At 46.7% G+C, this 18,287-nt stretch overlaps 1 protein-coding gene across 2 annotated transcripts in view; it reads right to left on the bottom strand.

Moving 5' to 3' along the window:
• The window catches only part of LOC126536836 (uncharacterized), a 91,304-nt gene that overhangs the window by 39,525 nt on the left and 33,492 nt on the right, over positions 1-18,287 (bottom strand). For both annotated transcript variants that reach the window (XM_050183844.3, XM_055073554.1), the window contains exons 6-7: positions 8,181-8,276; positions 6,199-6,392 (exon numbers count right to left, since the gene is read on the bottom strand). In XM_050183844.3, coding sequence (XP_050039801.1) covers positions 6,199-6,392; positions 8,181-8,276 — 290 coding nt within the window. The remainder of the gene's footprint in view (positions 1-6,198; positions 6,393-8,180; positions 8,277-18,287) is intronic.

The raw sequence follows: 18,287 nt of genomic DNA, 5'->3' as shown, positions 1-18,287 counted from the left end.
CAGTGAGAACGCCAAGCGCGAGATATGCGCGACCATAAAAAAGAAAAACGTGCAGCGAGAGCGTTTGCGCGCTTCCGGACCGCGCGACGAACGCTCGTGTGTGCATGCATACGCTCGAAGAGGTGCAGCAACGATGGGACATATATATATATGTAGTATATGCAGTATAAGGCCTGGCTTTTATAACATCGCCTTGGGCAAATAGTGGCGATATGATTTGTTGTGTGGCGCGCAGTAGGGGCACTCCGATTTACGACGAGGGTGGACTGTCAGCTTGCAATGTGCTTGCCTGCGCGAACGCAGGGCGAAAAAATAGAGAGGAGAAAAAAAAAACTGAGCATATATACCTTTCTAGGAGATGTAATGCACCTTCAACATTTGAAGACGAGATATTTCCGCTGGCGCGTTTCTGCTGTGCGCTAGACAGTCCGCGGTGCAGGCTTATCTCGCTCTTTCCCTCTCTGACCCCATGCCCCTCACACACTACCCACACATACGCTATATATATATATTCGAAGAAATTTAGTTAGGTATAGGGCTCACCGACATCAGGTAGGGTAAATAGGACGCTGTAGCACACGCAGGCACCAAGACATACTTGTAAGTGAAGAAAAAACAGAAAAAGAAAGACGAGCCAGCAACACAGAGTGCGAGCTTACGAAAATGAACCTTATTGTATTAAGCATATGCCCTTACTAATAAAAACAGGTGTTCACGGCAATGAAACCTACACTTTCAAAGTCTGCAATGGGCCTTAGTCCAAGCACTGCTCCAGGTGACAATGAGTGGCTGTGAAGCGCTGTCAGGTTAGTCGGTTAGCTGCAGATTTTGCTGGGCGTAGAGGGCGCTGTCCAGGAACACGTAGGGTACGTTGTCCTCCGCAGCATACACATTCTACGCGGATCTTACACGATTTAATTTTAATTTGCTAGCAAAGCTGAGCTGAGCTATTGTGACAAGTGTCATTCTCTGTACAAAATATTTCTATATGTTTTCTTGTTATGCATGTATGCATGTGCTATTTAATATATTTTCTGTATTTCTTTGTGTCTGCTTTCTGTTTGTTTAAATTTTTTTCTTCTTCTTTCTGCCGCTGGGCAGCTTGTAAGGGTGACTCGGCCTAGTCAGGCGACTGTAGCCTTTAGCCGAGACCTCTAAGGCAAGATTTTTAAACCAGCCTTAAATAAATGACTGAATAAAAGACGGAAGAATTAAAGAAGAAATGAAGAAGGCGAAAGGTGTGAAACACACTTCCTGGCGGACATTGTGCCGTTTCCGGTGCTAGTTGTCAACTTTTCATTTAAAACGAAGCTTTCTTCGCCTGCCTCCCCAGTGTTTGTCGTGGCTTTGTATGCTATTTCATTGATATCGTATCTCTCCGAGCAAATTGGCCTCGATTCCTGAGAATGAAGGATGTGTGGCTTCGCAAGCGTTGTAACGCTGTTTGGAACGCGAGCCAATCAGGGAGACAGCGCAACCCTGATAATTCTGACAATGCTATCACGTTACAATTTTCCCTTTGTAGCCTGTGGACCGAGCTTTGACTCTTCTGGTTTGGCGTCGGTGCCACACCGAGGAGGCGCAGCGGGGTTATCCTCCACAGCTGTGGCGAGGGTAAGTGATTGCAGAAGTTGGAAATAAAACGTATGGTTGCACGCATCGGGTGTCTCTTTGTACAGCAGTTGCTTGAAACGATTCGTGGAAGTTTAGTTTAAACATCGATTGCGACATGTAGACGTTAGATATGTGTGAATATTTTCATTGTATCTGATTGTCTAGAAATTAAATAATAATGTTAACACCGACTCTTGGCAACTTCGCAGAAACAAGGGTATTCCAGTTCATGGTCTATAGTATGCAGGACGTGACAGATAAATTTAGCCAAGCAAAACACTCTAGGGAGACGCAGTAGAGTGCATGATGTTGTCTATTGTATGGAACAAATCACACTGTTTTATATATTCTGCTTATTCGCATAATTAGTCAAGAGTAATTAGCGAACTTTGCAAGTACTAACCTTAGGGTGAAACTTCTCAAGAGAAAGTTGAAGAGCGTTCTAGGAAGCATCTAATTAAGAAATTTTTTAACCTCCTTCTAGTTACGTAATATTTTTTTCTGCGTCCAAAAGAGAGCCGGCGATGTGTGCGTGCATGCGTGTTTCTTTTTCATTCATCTTCTTAGAGGGAGATCCTAGGCTTTATGTCAGCTGCGGTGCCTTTGTTTCTTGGAACTTTTACGTGTCAGTCCATCTTCATGGTTACGATATAATGGTGATCATTTCTTGTACCGGACATCTTGCTCTGGAGCCGGCATGGCTGGATAGCTTCGGCGCGGAGCGCTGCATGAACAGTTATTCACCGCGAAGCAGAAGCCAACGGCGATATTTTATTTCCTAGTTTTTCACTGTACACAGGCGGGGCGAAGAATTGGTGTAAAAAAAGACACATGCCACCAAGTTTGCACGTGATCGTCTATTAGCGCTGATTTCTTGAAAACTAGAGTGAATTTTAAACCTCATTTCCGGCATATTTGTAATGAGCTGTGACCGATAATCCATGCTCACTGACGCCGCACTTAAGTTATGTTCGTGATGTACCTGGGACCCTTCTTCCGGCCTACTAGAAACTCCGAGATGAATCTCAAGTTACCCCACTTATGGTCGATCGTGGCTAGAGAGAGAGAGAGAGAGAGGAAGGAACATAGGAAGGCAGGGATGTTAACCAGTCAAGGGTCTGGTTGGCTACCCTACGCTGGGGGAAGGGAAAAATGGAAGAGAGAGAAGGGAGAGAGAAGGTGTAGATACGTGTACGGACAGTACTTGAGTCAAAGCCGCTTTCGCAAACCAGACGTTCTGAGAAAGCACAAAAGTGCCTTTACTGCCTTCTGAGCCGATGATCGGTGGGGACGGTGCTCTAGTACTGTCTGTTCACTCAGAGGACGATCATAGAATTTCCTCAATGCGTTGGACAAAGATTGCCTACTCGTGACGTTCAGTGATCAAAATTCTAATATGGGAGCTCGCTACACTGGGGCTTCAACGAAATTCAGAAGCTCTCACGTATGTCTTGTCTCTGTCAAAGGCCACACAGTGTTGTAGAAGTTATAACTTAGGTAACCAGTGACCGAGCTCACAAAACTATTCATATCGCAGGGATTGTTCTCGATTCTCCTCGCCTCTCCATTAGATAGTAGTGAGGTATATCCTTCTTACTTTTCTTTAGCGCATGGCCAGCGAATTGCGAAACTTCAAGCTTATGAAACTTCCGCAGAACTTCACCGCTTAATTCATCAAAGCACTACGTTTACGACGCTGCCTTCACTTGCTTCTCTCGCGACGTTATTTCTTCTCTTACGCGTTTATTGCCAGTCGGGGGCGATTCTTTCACCTCGTGGCACCTAATTATGCAGATTACAACGCCCTCGCCCAACGTTTCATCGCCCGCGTTAACTCGCATCTTGTGGCAGTTCTTGCGAAGTCTACTTCCTGTGGGAGACGTTATTCGTCCCCACGGGACCCGCTCCGCCGCCAGGGGTCGTGCTTATTCTAATTAGCGCGTGCCTGCGTAATGGTCAGACTTCCGTGCGGCCTCGGATTCCACAATCAGGTGATGTAGACGACATGGTTAAGCGCGCATACGCGGAGGTCATACGAGGAGGAAACTCAATAAGGCCCGCTCTCCGGGCTGGAAGATAGTCTTCAATTGCGCAACAATCTGTGTGATGTAGGCGGCTTCGCTACGTGTTGTTGCGAAAAATCCCTGGACGTGTGGAAATGTGTTCTGGTGCTTTGCTATGATGCTTAGGCTCGGAGTTAAAAACAGCGGTGCCTAAACGTATGCTTTTTTTTCTAACGCTTACTGAACTGCTGAATAGCGCCACCAACACGCCCTCTATAGACGCCAGTGACGTGACTGCTTGCGCCTCACTGTCGGGCGAGCAAGAAGCAACCGAATTCGCGGCTTCATTAGAACGCTCACTTGATTCTCGTCAACCTGTGACTGTGAGGCACAAGCAATTAATTAATCACGGGGTTATACAAAAGGCGCGCAGTAGTTTCATTCTTCCCCTGTTCAGTTTCGCCTTACTTTGTGAAAGTGGTCTCAGTTCATTACCCTGGAAAAAATTAGCAGCGCCAACTTGCATTTCTGAAACTGTTCTGAGCTCTTCGGATGGCATGCTTCAGGTATTCTGTTTGATCAATCGCATGGCTCATTTGACCAAAAAGATAATTAGCTTAATTTGCACAATTACTTGTATAATCTTTATATCGAGTAATCTTCATTTCCACGACTCTGTGATGAGAGCAATCAAGAGGCAACCATTTAATTGTCTCCCCTTTCCTAATTTAGAGAAATGTTAGACGCATTTCGTGAAACACCCGGTGCATTCATTCAGGTGGCGGCGTTTTTCGAATGTACTTATTGTTGGCTCTCTCTATTCACGTTCATATACAGGGTGTCTCTACGAAGACGTTAAGTAATATTTGAAAATTGTCACTTTGAAATAAAAGGACGGTTCGCTCAGACACGTGCCCTTCGTGGTGGCGACCATGGGGGGTACTGGTCATTCATTACGAGTTCATTAATTCACTTATAAAACTTCCAATTTCAGCGGGCTCATCGTAATTAAGAAATTGAAGCGAGCTCTCTCCGTAGAAGCCGTATCAACTTCTAGATCTGGTGAAATACGATTACCGGAGGAACTGTGGCGCGACGAATTTCGACCAGCAGAGTGCGCGAAACCGCGCTAGCTGCTTTCGAGGCGATGTTCTGCATACGTCACGCAGCAGCGGGCAGCTAGCGTGCTGCGGCTCCGTACTCCTCGCTGGCCTGACCGTCTGAGTGATCGCCTACGCTTGTGTTGTGCATTCTTTTGTGCAGGCGCAGTGTTTACTAACGTTCCTTTCATTTCTTTTTTTTTGTACACATCTTTTTAAACTCCGGTGCATGGGGAGCTAATTGCATGTTCGCCTGGTTGATGTCCCTGTCTTTTTGCTTTCCCTTAGTCTCTCTCTTAATTCAGTCGAAACCTCAGCAGTCATGCAGGCATCACGGAATCAGGGTGTAGACGAGCCGTATGTAAAGATACTAAAAGATCTCTATAGCGGCTCCGCAGCCACCGTGGTCCTCCATAAAGAAAGCAACAGAATCCCAATGAAGAAGGGCGTCAGGCAGGGAGATACGATCTCTCCAATGCTATTCACAGCGTGTTTACACGAGGTATTCAAAGACCTGGATTGGGAAGAATTGGGGATAAGAGTTAATGGAGAATACCTTAGGAACTTGCGATTCGCTGATGATATTGCCTTGCTTAGTAACTCAGGGAACCAATCGCAATGCATGCGCACTGACCTGGACAGGCCAAGCCAGAAGGGTGGGTCTAAAACTTAATCTGCAGAAAACTTAAGTAATGTTTAACAGTGTCGGGAAGAGAACAGTGGTTTACGATAGGTAGCGAGGCACTGGAAGTGGTAAGGGAATACATCTACTTAGGGCAGGTAGTGACAGCGGACCCGGATCATGAGACTGTAATAATCAGAAGAATAAGAATGAGCTGCGGTGCGTTGGGCAGCCATTCTCAGATCATGAACAGCAGGTTGCCATTATCCCTCAAGAGAAAAGTGTATAACAGCTGTGTCTTACCAGTACTCACGTACCGGGCAGAAACGTGGAGGCTTACGAAAAGGGTTCTACTTAAATTGAGGACGACGCAACGAGCTATGGAAAGAAGAATGATAGGTGTAACGTTAAGGGATAAGAAAAGAGCAGATTGGGTGAGGGAACAAACGCGAGTTAATGACATCTTAATTGAAATCAAGAAAAAGAAATGGGCATGGGCAGGACATGTAATGAGGAGGGAAGATAACCGATGGCCGTTGAGGGTTACGGACTGGATTCCAAAGGAAGGGAAGCGCAGCAGGGGGCGGCAGAAAGTTAGGTGGGCGGATGAGATTAAAAAGTTTGCAGTGACAACAAGGCCACAATTAGCAGATGACCGGGGTAGTTGGAGAAGTATGGGAGAGGCCTTTGCCCTGCAGTGGGCGTAGCCAGGCTGATGATGATGATGATGATTATGAGTCTCTCTCTCTCCCTCTCTCTCTCCATTTAACGCCTCCGAATGCCAGAAAAACTGCAGAACTCTCGCGTCTACGTAATGCATCCCCAGGCGAGGAGAGTGCGTTTGTACATCGGCCCGTACCTTTCTTCGCTGTCCCTCTCGTAGGCACGGTTCAGGTATCCGTTATCCGGCTGGCTCCGTGGAGCCGTGTCCTCCGGTTTCTTTGGTGCGACTGCACCAGCGGCGACGGCCGTCACCCTAGGAATGCGCCGTATGCTCTCCGGGATGGCTTCGGGCCGCACGTGAGGCTCTTCCGGCTCAGGGTCGAACACGTTCTGCACAGATGTGTACCCGCATGGGTTGCAGAAAATAGTGCTAGCCTTTCCTCCTTCCCCACAAGAACCACTTCTCTCTCGTCTGGTGTTGGGCTGCTGAGCACGAGGTCGCGGGATCGAATCCCGGCCATGGCGGCCGCATTTCGATGGGGGCGAAATGCGAAAACACCCGTGTACTTAGATTTAGGCGCACGTTAAAGAACCCCAGGTGGTCGAAATTTCCGGAGTCCTCCACTACGGCGTGCCTCATAATCAGAAAGTGGTTTTGGCACGTTAAACCCCATAATTTAATTTTTTTTCTCTCTCGTCCTTCGGGAAACTGTTTAAGACGCAGCTCTACCTCGGGCCCAACACTGTTGCCGCCCATTCAAATACATGTAAAACTCATAAATGCTTTTCTGAGACAACCGGCCCCTAGGCTGATTTAATCAAATTTGTGGCATTTGAGAGAGAAGGTTAAATCCTAGTGACTGTTGGAAGCGGTTTGTTGATTTTGGGCCTGTACTTTCTTACAAAAATTGCTGAAAATTGGTAAGTCCAAAAAAGAAATAGAAACATGAAGTTTACAGATCTTTGCATCAAGAACAGATATCGCAATTCTGTGCATTGAACACGTTAGAAAGCCTAAAGTGGACAAAATTTTTATAAATTAATTGATATTTAGGTGGGCTTGTTACAATGTTTACAAGGGTTTTGCAAAAGTCCTACTCAGACATTAGTGACGTACTTATGAACCCTGTATAATACATCAAGCTTCTCCGGTTTAGATGCATCTATTAGATGCAATTTACAGAATTGTTATATCGTTTTCCTTTTCTGAGCTAGATAGTCTTAAACTTAATAGCTTGGTTTCCTGAAAATTTGCACTTAAAAAGATATGTTTAAAGAAAGGTCAACACGCTAAATCGAAAATCCGCTTAAGAAAAGTCACTATATTTCAACTTTTCTGCTTAAATGCAACGCACCTCATCGAATTTGGTGCAGTAGTTGCCGAGAAAAACAAGTTTTATTTTCCCAGGCATTTAGATAGGAGCGCCCGAACTAAAGCTAACTAATTTCTAACCTGTATTTCTAGCTTACTGACGTTTTCGTCTACTGGTCACTTCCTGAACCTTTTATTGGAATTACTCTTTGCATGATCGATTTCTCGGTTGTTCGATCGACTGGTGTGCTCGCATTATGTGGTGATTTCTTTTCCTTTATTTTTTGACGAAATTTGGCATCCCATATAGTAAAACGGGTGCTGTGAAAGGCACCGTAGGTGAGGATTTCGGATTAATGTTGACCACCTTGGATTTCTTTTACGTGCAGCTGACGCTTGGTATACGAGCATTTTGCGTGGCACCCCTACCGGTTCGCTGCTGCCACAAGTGGGAATCGAAGCCACGACCTCGTGGTCGACGGGAGCGGCATGGAGGGCTTCTTACACATGCTTCATGTGCGGGCCATGTAAGGACCTTTATTTACACGAGAATCTTGACTGTACACGACGCGGGTACATATTTAGGCAGAAAAGATGCCTGTATTACGAATGCGGGGTTCTCTGGAGCTCCACTTCAAGATCGAGCACGCTAAAGGGGGCACTAGACCTTGAAACCGGTCAAAGTATTCATTCGTAATTTTCCTAAAAGGAGCTCACCACGCTTATAGAGGTATGCGTGCACGTTTAGTGTGAGCTCTTCAGCATGTGCTAATTAGTGTTTAGCGACATCTACCGTTTCTTTTCGGTAGGATTCGCGAGAATAAATGGTTAACGCGAGAAAGTTCTTCAAAGCAAGAAGTGGTCACCTTGAATGCCTTGTCCACGGCGGTCTGGATCTCGATGCTCTCCTTCTCGCTTTCAATTTCTTCCTTTCTTTTGTGCACACACATCACGATAGCCAGCTACATGCAAAATGTGGGAGAAGTATTTGATACCATAAAGGGAATGGCAAATAAACACACACAGAAACATCACACAATAAATGTGGCAGCAGGGACGGGCTTTCATGTCCACCTAAACTGAGGTGCACTAAAATCTGCCCGCCGGAATGTAAAGGCACCGGACAGCCTTGCTTAGTTAGTGAGAAGATTAATTTACAAAGGGAACGTACGAAAAACTGTGTGTTCGAAGTCAACGGAAAGTCTATTGAGTATAGACGGTGAATGTTGCGACATCATTTAGAAGAAAAGAAAAGGATAGGCTCTGGGCAAACGAGTCTGTCACGTTGGCCTCTCTTGTTATCCAATAAGGTGTGCAAATTCTCAAACTAAAATGAAAAGAAATAGTGAATGATAAGAAGGAACCCTCTTATAATCGAGATCGCTTTTCTCAATTCCTTTAGAGCATAGCGCACGCTGCTGTTACGTTATTGAACGTGTGAAGCCTGGCCAAACGTCTCTCAAGTTGCCAAATAACAGCACAAGTAAGGCGTGAAGAAAGGAACTCGCGAGAAAGCAGTGCCCTAAATTATGCATTTAGCTCCTAGGTCTGTTTACCGGAGCAAGATATTTTTTCTTATTGCCAGTGCGCCACCGCAAATCCAAGCAAGCTGCAGGCGGCAGTCGCCTGGAGCGTATACGCGCTCTCGACACTGCTTCGGCACACCGGCATCGCGTCACGCCAAGTTCACTCTGTAGTCGGCGCCCAAAACTTTCAATTGCGCTCGACGCGGCGTCCGCGTCAGGTTGCAGCCGCGCGAGACGCAATCTCATCCCGACGGCCGCACAAGTCTGTGGAGGGGCGTGAAATGCTCGCGTCAACGCGGCGGCAAGAATATGTCGTAAATTTGGAAACATGTTACATGCGGCTGTCGCTCGAAGCTGCTGTACCCCCATTGAAGCGATAACTCAGTCCAAACAACTCCCCTGTTGGGTGATTCTGCTGTGCGCGCACAATGCTGGCTTAGCACCGATAGAATTTGTTCCGCAATGTAAGTATGTGGGAGCGCGCCGAATCGCTGGCGGGCGCGATGAAATGAACTCGTGTGCTGGCATTTGCTGTGTCGAGCGCGTTTACACACGCAAACTCACAAGAGAGAGAGAGAGAGCGAGAGATGGCATTGTTTAAAGTTTGTATTTCATATATCTTTTTCAGCCTCGCGCTTGTCTGCAGCATTGTACACGGTGTAATATGTGTGTTTGTGATCCGGCCCAGTCGAGCAATCTTCTGCTGGCGCGTTCCTATAGAGTTCTGTATACATGTATGATACTGTGCTTCTCAGATAACGAATAAAGAAGACGAAAAATTCTTGTCGCCACGGTGCAGTATCGTATTGCATATAGGGTCCGCTGAACGACGCAGAGAAAACATCGTTGAAAATGTGCGTGTAACTCAGAAAGAGGGAATAAGTGACATTAGTTTTTATAGAGGGCACGCAACGTTGCAGTGATTCCCGTCCTGAACACGTTTTTAAATTTAACTACAAGAATAAATAGTTACACGGAAAAATTGTTGCTTCTTCAATTATGCATTGTCGCCTTACCTTACAGTTTACATACATGTTAAAGGGGGATGAAACGTTTCGAGAAAAAAATAATAAAGCTGAAAGAAATTGATATGACCACTGCTACGAAACTAACTCTTTTTTTACTATTTTGTCGGGAAATTCAGTCACAGCCCTCCTTTTCACTGTGCAGGGTTACTTAGTTCGCGCATTATTCAGAGTTAAGAACACCTACATAAGTGTGGAGACATTTACATTGTATATTGTATGTACCATGTGTTCCTTACGTCATAGTCTTCCTGTGGAAACGTTGCATGATAAGTCCTGGTGCTTGTGTGAAAAGACTATTTGATGTGTCACCTTGAACCCTGTACGATGTATGACGGAACCACTGAAGAGATGAGGAGTAGCCGGCGCCTTAAACTGTGCGCCAACATCTCCTTATATCATATCAATAAAACAAAAAACAAAATTCGTGCTGCAGTGTTCGCAGTCAGTGATTGTGCGACGTACGTAATGCTCGCGGCGCTGTTTCGGGGCCGCACGAGTATAAAAGTAAAATGCACTGCGGCGCAGCTAAACGGCGCGAACTACGAAATTGGGAATGTTGGTATACCTTTTTGCTCTACGATATCTGTCCCCGCCTTTCAGGCCATTGGAATGATAAACTTTGATATGTTAGGGCGGAAAATTTCAGTGCAAGGCAACGAAAGCGAACGTAGTCGCTCCAGATTACGTGTTTAATATGTACGTGCTGTTCTGTAGGCCATTTGATTTTCTGTTTGTGCGAGTGGCACTGAAACGACGCGCTCTTATAAAGAAGTTTTTCATCGCCATTGCGCTCGCTATAACGCGAAGTTAAAGCACCCGTACAACGCCGTTCGCACCTGTAGGACCAGGACGGGAGAGGAACGACAGACCTAAGGTAAGATCATCGGAGTGACGAGTGTGCGGCGTAACCGCCAAGCGCTCCCAACGGGCTTCGATGCTATCCTACCACCGGTCAGTGGCGGGGGAACTAGAACAGCCGCAGCTTCGGTGGAAGCAGGGGAATTTACAAACTCTGCCGCCTAGCGGTTCCTCGTGACTAGACGAATAAGCAGAAGCGTAATGCGTAATAACGCCTGCTTTAGCGAATACCCGATGATATTGTATAATTTTCTGTGCGATCATTAGGCCAAGCCACGAGAAAGGGGAAAGCAAATGTTAGCGGTGTTGCCGAGCACCATCTGAGATTTTCGTCAGTCAACTCGCATAAATCAGTTTGAGGCGCAAAGGCACTCTGTATAATGCAGCGTGAATGTTCCCAGAAATTGCATCCTAGTTGTGCATTTTTCCAGCGTATAGCATTGACGCCAGAGAAGCCTGCGATAAGTTATACATTAGTTCCGGCTATCAGAATGAGAACACGGTGGAAATGTACACGCATCTCCTCCCTGAAAGCGTTAGGAATGCAGCGGCCACCAGACAAAGCAGGGCGATTTCTCTTTGAGCCAGTAGCAGTGAACCGAGTCACTGGCATGGCATGTCAGTTCGTGCATGGACGTTGAGCTTTAGAATTTAGGCGGCCTGCGTGAGCTGCCACCGATCTCCAGCGCGCCGAGATGTAAGGGCGACAAACATTTTTGCGGGACTTGTGTGGCGGGAACACAGCTTGGTTGGCAGCCACTTTTACTAGCTCCGATGGCCCCGTTTAGTGTAACACTCCGCGGCAACGGCGGCGGCGGTGGCGGACTCCGCGGTAACAACGTTACCACGAACCTCGTTACCTCTTGGAGCTCCAAGCGTTCATCGCTGCTGCCATCTCCACAAGGGCTTGAAACCAGTCCAAGGGGCTGATGGGTTCGCAGCGTTCTTATTTAATTTTTTTTGTTGCCCTTCAGTGCAGCACTCCACTCTTGCGTTTCCCGCCAGTGCGAAAGGAGCAGCAACTGTTGGAAACTCAATTTAAGTAAAGAAAGTAAAAGAGGTTGATGGAAAGCGTCCCTGTCAGCCAAAACTCTGACTCCGAACTTCGTTGGAGGGCGGGTCGATCAGCATTGCCGTCGACGGTACGCATGCCCGTGCGAGCAACGTGAGTGGTCGGTGCATCACGGCGACGTCAGCAAATTTTAACACTTTGCTCGTTCTTTTTCACGCGAGAAGAGAATGCTTTTGGGTTGAGCAATTTTATTAAGGAAACTGCAATATCCTTCTATGGGATATAGGGCGTACGTGAGGAGGGGATTAGAAGCAATGAAGAGCAGAACTTAAATATGGTGGGACAGAAAACTAAGCCACCAAGCGCGCGTCCAGGACGCTGTCTCAGGGCAGAAAGTATCCTATTTTCGAAGCGTCTCTGAAATGCCATTTGTCGCAGTTAAAGATATTGGCTAACTTATAAAACGCAGAGTATAGCTCAAGCAAGACACCTTTCTTAAAAATTTTCCTATAGCTGCATTAAAATAAAAAATTTCAGATCATGAAAGATTTATTGTAGTACAGCTATATAGTAAGCGCTGCACCTATTTAAAGTTACCATTCTCTCAAGCAGTTGTCCCCGCCTTAAAAAAAAAAAAAATAGGACTTCGGCTCGACTATGGTCATGCCGCGACCTCTAGACATCAGATTGCCCGGTGACGCGCGTGTTGTCTACGATATCGACGTATATGTTTGAACGGTAAAGTTCCTGCATCTCTTACTATTTGCTTTCTTCATTCCGATGTGTTCAATCTCGTCAGTGTGGCGATCGCGAGCTTGACGCTAAGTTCAAGTGCAGCACTGGCGCCTTCTAAACCGTGAACTGATCACTGCAGTAACACGCCTGCTGCCATGAGAATTGTGCGCTGGCTCGCCAACGCCTTTGAGGCGAAAACGCAGTGCATTGCTGTCAAGACACAGTGTGGGAGAACTTGGCGTGGGTCTCTCGCGTCAGGCAAGACATTATTCCGCCCCAATATTTTTACGTTAACGTTAGCAACTGAAGTATTAAAGCGCCAAACAGACGACACAAGAAGAGACACGGTAAGCGCTCGTCCGTGTCTCTTCTTGCGTCGTCTGTTTGGCGCTTTAGTACTTCAGTAACATGCACCAACTAGCCCAACAAAGCGTTCTGCTGGAACGTTAGGAAAGTGGAAAAAAAGCGCATATGAAGTGTGGGAAGCCGAACACGTGGTAAAGGTAAAGGTAGGTCAGTGTGCGTGCGTGCGTGTGCGTGTGTGTGCGTGTGCGTGTGCGTGTGTGTGTGTGTGTGCGTGTGTGTGTGTGTGTGCGTGCGCGTGCGCGTGCGCGTGTGCGTGTGTGCGTGTGTGTGTGTGTGTGCGTGCGCGTGCGCGTGCGCGTGTGTGCGTGTGCGTGTGTGTGTGCGTGCGCGTGCGCGTGTGTGTACGTGTGTGCGCGCGTGCGCGCGTGCGTGTGTGTGTGTGTGTGTGTGTGTGTGTGTGCGTGCGTGTGCGTGTGCGTGTGCGTGTGCGTGTGCGTGTGTGTGTGTGTGTGTGTGTGTCTGTGTGTGCGCGCGCGCTAATACATGGGATTGGTTTATTTACAAGCTGATAGATGATTGGCATAGTGCAAAGGACAGGAAGGTCATTCAACGCCAACAAGCGGCGGCCGGCTCCTCAAAGAGGCAGGACGTGTACCGAGTGAGCTCCTGAACAACAATTTGCAATGAACACGGTTTAAATCATGGACCCGGGACCTCAAAGAGGTGCGACGTAATACTAACGCATTTCTCCCGCATTCACCGCTATATCGCCACTGAATTTCTTTCACTAGACCTGATCGTATGGTGGCCGCCATACTGTGCCCTACGAGCAGCCACCGTCATTGCCCTGTTCGCAGCATTTATCGCGTTCTTCCTTCCCAGCCCACCCTTCATTATACTGCCCGACACGTATTGCACGCAGCCCAGTTTTCGTTTATAAACGCTTTACTCCATTCCTCTCACGCACGCACACACGTGTGCGCTCTGGCGTATGTGAGGTCACATCAGAGGCAGTGAGGTCATTCACATGAGTGACAATGACGCACCCGTTGTATATGCAAGGCGGAGCTGCGTCTACAATGGGCGCGTTATTGTTTACGTCGCCTAGGCGGGAGAAAACGCCCTTTTTCCTGTCACGCACGCGTTGGGGAGAAAGCACGGCGAGGTATCGGTATCGATCGCTTAGATTGCCAGGGATGCGAAATATTGAAAGCGTGTCCGTAACTTACATTGTTTGCGCTAATTAGTTTAGGATGTTCGCGTTTCCTTCCCCTAACCATTTGGCGCACTCGCCTAAACGAGTCAAAATCGTTTCATGGCCCTTCGCAGGGTTCTCCGTTAATTTTTATATAAGCAGTACACATATGCGTGGATGCAATATTTAATTTTGCCACCACAAATCAGCCGGGTGATGGATTGGTTGAATTTATTTATTTATTTGTTTATTTATTTTATGGTATTGGAAATGTTGGTAACTTATGTCTGACTTTTCCAGAGAATTTGCTTGTCTTATGAAGAGACATAAATTACATAATTCACCAATAACTGTTTCTTCGGGCGTTCCTCAGGGAAGCGTACTGGGCCCCTTGTTATTTTTAATGTACATAAGTGACGTTGTCGAACTAATTACATCACCCATAAAACTATTTGCTGATGACTGTGTGATATACAGAGAAATTACCACTGAAGATGACATAGATACATTGCAAACAGATTTAGATAAGGTAGCGATCTGGTGTAAAAAATAGAACATGAATTTAAATATAAAAACGTGCAGTAGCGTAAGTTTCTCCAGAAAATTATCCAATTTCAGCACCTATATAACATCAATGGCACGCTTATCGACATAGAGTCGGAATACAAGTATTCAGGAGTCTATTTCAACGAATCACTCACTTGGCATAAACAGATTGACACTGTCATTGCAAAAGCTAGTAGGATGTTACATTTTATTCGCGGAAATTTTAAACAGGCAACACGCGAAGTTAGAGAAACTTTATACTTCTTACATTTCAGAACAATACTTGATTATGCTTGTGTAATATGGGATCCCTATCAAGATTACCTCGTTAATAGACTGGAAAAACTACAGAACCAAGCAGTAAGGTTTGTTTGCAATAATTACAGCCTGTACTCTAGCGTTTCCGAAATGAAGGCCACTTTAGGATGGGATCTGCTACATATGCGTAGGCAGAAGCTAAGGCTCAAACTATTGCACCGAATATATAACAGTCAGACAGGTATCAGTCGCTGTAACTATCTCCTGGAACCAGATTACATATCGACTCGCTGTGATAACAAAAAGATGTCAGCCTATAACTGCAGAACAAACACATTTTACTACTCTTTTTTCCACAAATCAATCAGACAATGGAACAGTTTATCAAATGATATAGTAAATGTGTCAAATAACGAACTATTCTATTTTATCCTGTGACGGCGCTCTTGTAAAACAAATGTATGCGTTTAAATCTTGAAACCCGTTTGTTTCACATTACTTGTATGCCTTTCTCTAAAAGCTATTGTAGTGCTTCTGTTTGCGAGTATATCTGTCCGAAAGCTTTTCTGTATTACTGGTTATATTTTGTTCCCCCCTACGTAATGCCTTCATGGCGATGTAGGTACTCTGTAAATAAATGAAAAAAAATAAGGTAGAGGAGCAAGCGTTTTAGTAGTTGCGCTCCTGAAGCCATGACAAATGTTCAACTATAGAAGCTACAACGAATTGGGCTGCTCATTCTCTGTACGTGCACTGTGTTCAGTGACTACACAGGTGCACTTGGGCGTGCTCAGGTGTGCTACAATGCATGTTGACAGGCATCAGCATCCACGACCATCGACGCGCAACTAGAGATGTCTTGCTGCAGCGGATGCAGAATGGGAGAGCTTATTGATAGTTGGTATACCTGTTTATGGAGTAAGGGACAAAAAACTGCCGTTTCCTTTTTGCATAAACATAGAATTGAATCCGGTGTGAGGTTTAACCTCTCGAAGCTGCGAAGCAGGCTTTATTATGAATGATGTTGTAATGGAGGACTGCGCGCGTAAATTGTGGCTACCTCAAGCGTTATTGCATTACGCGTGCATCGCAATCACGACCCAGCGATTTGGAATGGAGCCTGCGACTTCGTGCTCTACAGCAGAACGTCATAGCCACTTAGTAGCAGCGGCGGGTAACGGGAACTTGAACGCACGAAGTGCGCAGCGACATGTCAGCTGCAGTTGCGATATGTCCGTGCGGCGCTCACTGAAGGTATATCGTAACTCTAAGTCATCTGGCTCACGTGGTTGCACTGAGCAATATATAGACCCCCAGCTATGGACTGTTCTTATGACAGCAGTGTGCTCAGTTGAAGTGGTATACAGTCCTCGCATATGGATATTCAGTTTGCAATGTACAGATTTATTCTTAACGTTATACGAAGAAGTAGAGAAAAAAATGCATGATAGTGCAGTGGCCGCACGAGTCATGTGCTGTACACCTTCTCGGAAGAGTTTGTTGTTGGTACAGTTGGGAAAAGTACGAGGAGGACAGTCTCACGTTCTCTTTTTCCTGGAGAATAAGCAGCAGCGTGGCAAGGATCCTTGCTGAAGGCGCTGCAATTGTTTCGTCCAAGGTGAGCTCTTAGTCTGTGCTATGACAGTTCGGAAAGTAGATTATGGTACACAATAGGAACGTATACAGAAGGTTTGAGAAGCACATATATCCAGTCGCGACACTGGTGTCTTTCTTCCTCGGTGCTTGTTGTTACACGTATATGGAAAGCATCTCATTTCCTGCATTTGAACATTCCGGTGGTAGCATTCGCCGCATTGAACGGCACTGCGGAGTTGCGACGAGGAGGCGTTGCCGTGCGCAGCCCATCGCAATGCCCCCTCTTCGAGAAGAGACGCGCGCGCCAACCACGGGCCGCGAGCCACGCAATCCCGCGAGGCAGGTCGTTACGCTCTCTGCTTGGCGCAAGAAACACGATTTGTCAAGAGAAGCGCAGCTGACATGCGGCTCACGATTTTCACTCCCGCGTGGCGCTCCTTCTGCTTCGCGTGCCCACAAACCCGACCCCAGTACGCACGGTACTCCCAGGACACTTGGCGACGTCTCCACCTCTGGGGACAGTCATTTGCTACAGCACAGTGCGCTACGGTGCACTCTGCCTATCGCATTACAAGTACTGATGATGTGCGCTCGGCGTTTAGACGTGTCTGCTTTGAACACGACGCTACTCGAAATAACGTTTGATATACAAATTTTATTAAAAGAAGGCTTGAAACTCATTGCAAGTTTTTTGTAACGGATTCTGCCCGCGGCGCCACTTCGTGAACAACGTATTGTCGCCTTCGGGAACTGCCTGATACGTCATTTGAATTCTTCGAACTTGTTCCAAGTCTAATGCTTTTAATGGCCCAAATGAATTGTAATATATAAATTCAAGTTATGAACCAAAGTAAATAAATTCTGACAGCACACATTCTAAGGTTGTAATACAGCGTCTGTGCCCTCCAGAGTGAAGAGTTCTGCTCAACTGCCCACTCTATTCTTGACCGAAGCAATATGCATACATCCCACCCCTAAAAACAAAATTTAATTCTGAGGTTCTAAGTTCCAAAACCACGATTTGATTATGAGGCACACCGTAGTAGGGCATTCCGGAATAATTTCGACCGACTGTGGTTCTTTCGCGTGCAACGAATGCACGATACACGCGCGTTCTTGCATTTCGCCCCCATCGAAATGCGGCCGCCATAGCCAGGATTTTATCCCGTGGCCTTGTGCTCAGCACCTCAACGCCAAAGGAAGGAAGGAAGGAAGGAAATCAACTTTATTCTAGGTCCTGCAGGCCACGAGAGCTTTGGGCTCTTATGGAGTGGGCGTCTCCCACGACGGAACCGGGAGGTTGAGTTTCCTGGCGGCGTCGTGGACCTACTGAACAGCCCAGAGTTGGGGAACTAGTTCTTCGCTCCGGATTGATTCCTCAAACTTGCCTTTGTCCTAATCGCAGTTTATGTGAGCTTGCGAGCACGGCCAGAGTAAATGATAGACGTTAAGGGACGTATTGCAATTGGTGCAATAAGACTTGTCGTAGAGCTCAGGCATGTAATGGTGTAGTCGGTTTTGCGTGGGGTATGTGTCTGTTTGTAGCATTCGGAGTGTAACCGCTTGAGCTCGAGTGAGCGTGCGGTGTGGCGTGCTATACTCTCTACGTTGTAGGTAGTAGTGCTTCGTGATTTCATTGTATGTAGTTGGGGCGCCCTTGTTCTCCGAGTGGTCGGGTGAAGCCGCGCGGTCTGTAAGCGCGCGCGCAGCCTCGTGCGCCGCCTCGTTAAGGTTAGCCACTGAACAACCGCGGTGGGCGATGCATACCCACGTGTGATGTCTGAGGGCATGGAACTGATATCAACGTAGAGTTCTTTTTTCACACTGAGAGCTCTATCGAAATGAAAGCTTTTGCGTGGGAAAGACGGCTTCAACTTGATTTAGAGCGACGAAACTTATTAGGTGTAGCCAAC

This window comes from Dermacentor andersoni, chromosome 4, assembly GCF_023375885.2.
Source record: "Dermacentor andersoni chromosome 4, qqDerAnde1_hic_scaffold, whole genome shotgun sequence".
Lineage (NCBI taxonomy): Eukaryota > Metazoa > Arthropoda > Arachnida > Ixodida > Ixodidae > Dermacentor > Dermacentor andersoni.
This window is presented reverse-complemented; position numbering and strand designations above follow the sequence as displayed.